At 41.2% G+C, this 3,197-nt stretch overlaps 1 protein-coding gene across 1 annotated transcript; it reads left to right on the top strand.

Moving 5' to 3' along the window:
- The first annotated feature begins 539 nt into the window (after positions 1-539).
- Positions 540-2,339, top strand: LOC129939359 (uncharacterized). The gene is made up of 3 exons (XM_056047344.1): positions 540-822; positions 887-1,042; positions 1,103-2,339. Exons 1-3 carry the CDS (start codon positions 747-749, stop codon positions 2,023-2,025), a joined length of 1,155 nt encoding a protein of 384 aa, XP_055903319.1. The 5' UTR covers positions 540-746; the 3' UTR covers positions 2,026-2,339.
- Positions 2,340-3,197: the final 858 nt, after the last annotated feature.

Here is a 3,197-nt window from a genome sequence, read left to right as displayed (position 1 = left end):
AATTTAATATTGCACTATCTACATTACTAAAGAAAAATGCAAAACTATCAAAAGTAAATTTGTATATTTACCCTATAAATCGAAATCTAGCGCCATCTGACTTAAAATAAGAACCCCTGCTAAACCCCCCGCTTCAGTAATGTAAACCAAAAAGATGCAAAATATCGAATTTATTTCAATTTTTTTTTAATCAAAGTGCGTTACGTCAATAATGCGTCAAAACTATAATAAAAAAAATCAAAAGATTGACTTAAAGGGGTCCGAAAAATCAAACCTATTATCGATATAAATGACTGGCAAAATGTTTAAAACAAAAAGCCCACGAAAAATTAATTTAAAACGCGAAAATGAAATTAAAGAAAAAGAAAAATAAAGACCGGCATCGACAACGACGACGAAGACAACAACGACGGTGGCGATTGAAGAACGTTCTATGAATTTTAAGCAGACGTCCAGTCGCCCATTTTGAGAGGGGGTACACTGTACACAACACACTACACACGCCGCATCACATGGTCGGATTCTTATAAAATCTAACGTCCACCATCGATCAGATATCATTTGTCTGGTGGAAACTTACCGAAGAAGTAAAGTTTAGCTCCGATCCTTAAGTTCGTCAAAGTAAATTCAAATTTTCCAACTCTAACGAAAATCCAGTGTCCACATTATCCTTCCCTTTTTCGACTCGAATCCTGTGGATACTTTTTTCTGTTTAACCCGCGCAAAAAAGGATAATTATCGTCAAAATGAAGTTCGGTGCCGTAGCTGCAGTGCTGCTTGTCAGTCTTATTGCCTCTTCCATGGCTGTTCCTGCTCATAAAAGTAAATTCCAACATGGTTCAAACCAAAACTATGTTACGACTAATTAAATTGTTTTCTTAACCAGGGATGGCCTATTACCACCAGCAACCCTCCTATTACTACCAAGCCCAGATGCTGCCACAGCGAATGATGTATGTGCAACAATCGTCTCCACTCACCCACGCTCGTTCGACAGCTTTTGTAGCTGGTGACTCCGTCAGTGCTGGCTCAGTTCTGAAAGGTGAGTTTTTCAAAAGTAATTTTTTTATAATTTAATAAACGATCTTGATTTATTTTTAAGATTGCATTCATCCAGAAGATGTAGCCAGTGTTGAACAGCAAGCCGCTGAAGCTTCCCTTGACCAAGGTTACCCAGCAGCTGGTGGCCAAGTTTCTGCCGAATTCGAAGGAACCTTTGCTGGTGGTTACGCTCCTGCCCCTCAAGAGCCAGAGGTCCCTGAACTTCCCCAAGCTCCAGCTGTAGAAAACCAAGTCTTGGAAGATGCTCCAGCTCCAGTCGTCCCAGAAGCTGCTCCAGCAGCTGCTGATCTCCCAAGTGACAACGAGGCTAAGGTTCCACGTGAGTACAACTTTGAAAAGCCAGCTGAAGCTGAGCCAGAACAGCCAGCTGTTGATTCTCAAGTTGCCGAAGAAGCTGTTCCTGAAGCAGTTCCAGCTGTCCCAGAAGTTCCAGAAGTCCCAGAAATCCCATCAGCTAACCCCGAACAAGCCCCCGAAGCACCAGAAGCTCCAGCAGCACCTGAAGTTCCAGAAGCCCCCGTTGCCGCTGCTCCAGCTGAAATTCCACTTGCTGCCGCACCAGCTCCAGTTGTCCCAGTTGCTGCCCCAGCCGCCACTCCAGTAGCCCCACCAAAACGTTACCTTCCACCCAGGAAGAAGGTCATCGTCAAGCTCGACGAACAAAGTGAAGCCGCTGCCGATGATGATGACGACGATGTTGACTCCTACCGTCCAGCTCGCATCCCAAATGCCCGTCGTCCAATTAAGGGTAACGCCAGCAAAGCGCCTGCCAAGCCAGCAGCTAAGGCACCTTTGCCAGTTGGTTCTTTCTTCCCAATTAACTTTGGAGGCACCAGTGGTGGAGCCATTGCTATTGCCAACAGTTTTAGCACCGGTGAGGGTGGTTCAGCCACAAGTCATGCCATCGCTTATGGAAGTCCAGAAGCTGCTAGAGCCAAGGCCCATCCAGCACGTCGTCATTAAATCGTATGGTAAAAAATAAAAGCACTAGAGACATTTTTTAAAGTTTTAAAAAGCGAGAGAGAGAGAAGAACATCACGCAAATGCAACGACTTTGTGCGTTTTCAACACCCAATTAGGACAAACATTAATTTCTTGTTTTATTTTTGTTTAGTTTTTGTTTTAGTTTTTTTTTATTAAGAATATTTGAGTCCTTTTTATGAGTTTTTTAATGTTTATTTTGAAATTGTAGTTCAATTTATTACCGAATAGCAGTGTTTTTAGCTGCACAAAGAAGAGAAAATAAAAGAAACCGATTTTATCCAAAAATAATAAAACATCTTTCATTTGATTTTTAACCCATTATTTTTAAAAGGAAATATTAAATACATTTTGTCAATGTAATAGAAAAAAATTGAAATCATGAAGTGCTGCGAACTGCTTCATCCTCTCTTAAAAGAAGCCTGGACCACCGAAAGCTTTCCCATGAATGGAACAAGGGAATTATCGTCAAGGTTCCAAAAAGGAAATCTTACAAAGTGCGAAAACTGAAGAGGAATTTGCGTTCTACCTGTTGTTCCCAAAATAGTAGCAAAAGTCATACTAGAACGCATCAGAGAACACCTTGAGGCCACACTCGATGCGGAACAAGCAGGATTCCGGGCTTGATCATCCTGTATTGATCATATCAATGTGTTCATCGACTTAGAAAAGGCCATTGATAGCGTTAACAAGAAGTATATCTGGTTAGTTTTGCGGATATCTGACATAATTGCACCAATCCTTGAGGCAATTTTTACCAGCTGTCTTCACTTGGTCCATGTTCCCTCGGCATAGAGAGAAGTTAAAGTTGTTTTTATATCCAAAGCAGGTAAATGCCCGCAAGTCAATCCTTAAGATCTACGATCTATAAGTCTATCATCATTCCTTCTTAAGACCTTGGAAACATTGATTGATATCCATTTAATGGAAAGTGTTGATACAAGAATTCTGTCTTCGTCTCAACATGCCTATTGTAAAGGTAAATCGGTGGAAACAGCGTTACACACCTTAATACACACCGTCGAATATTCCCTCCATCATAAAGAGTTCAATATGATTGCTTTCCTTGAAATCGAAGGTGCCTAACATCTCTAAATGTAGATAGTTCGGGATAGTAGTCTGCTTACTAGCAGAATAATTAACTCAAAACAAGG

Source organism: Eupeodes corollae, chromosome 1 (genome assembly GCF_945859685.1).
Source record: "Eupeodes corollae chromosome 1, idEupCoro1.1, whole genome shotgun sequence".
Taxonomy (NCBI): domain Eukaryota; kingdom Metazoa; phylum Arthropoda; class Insecta; order Diptera; family Syrphidae; genus Eupeodes; species Eupeodes corollae.
This window is presented reverse-complemented; position numbering and strand designations above follow the sequence as displayed.

Coding starts and splice junctions, on each gene's coding strand:
- LOC129939359 (XM_056047344.1), top strand. CDS start 747: ATGAAGTTCGGTGCCGTAGCTGCAGTGCTGCTTGTCAGTCTTATTGCC. Junction 823..886: donor GGCTGTTCCTGCTCATAAAA/GTAAATTCCAAC, acceptor TTTCTTAACCAG/GGATGGCCTATTACCACCAG. Junction 1,043..1,102: donor TGCTGGCTCAGTTCTGAAAG/GTGAGTTTTTCA, acceptor TTTATTTTTAAG/ATTGCATTCATCCAGAAGAT.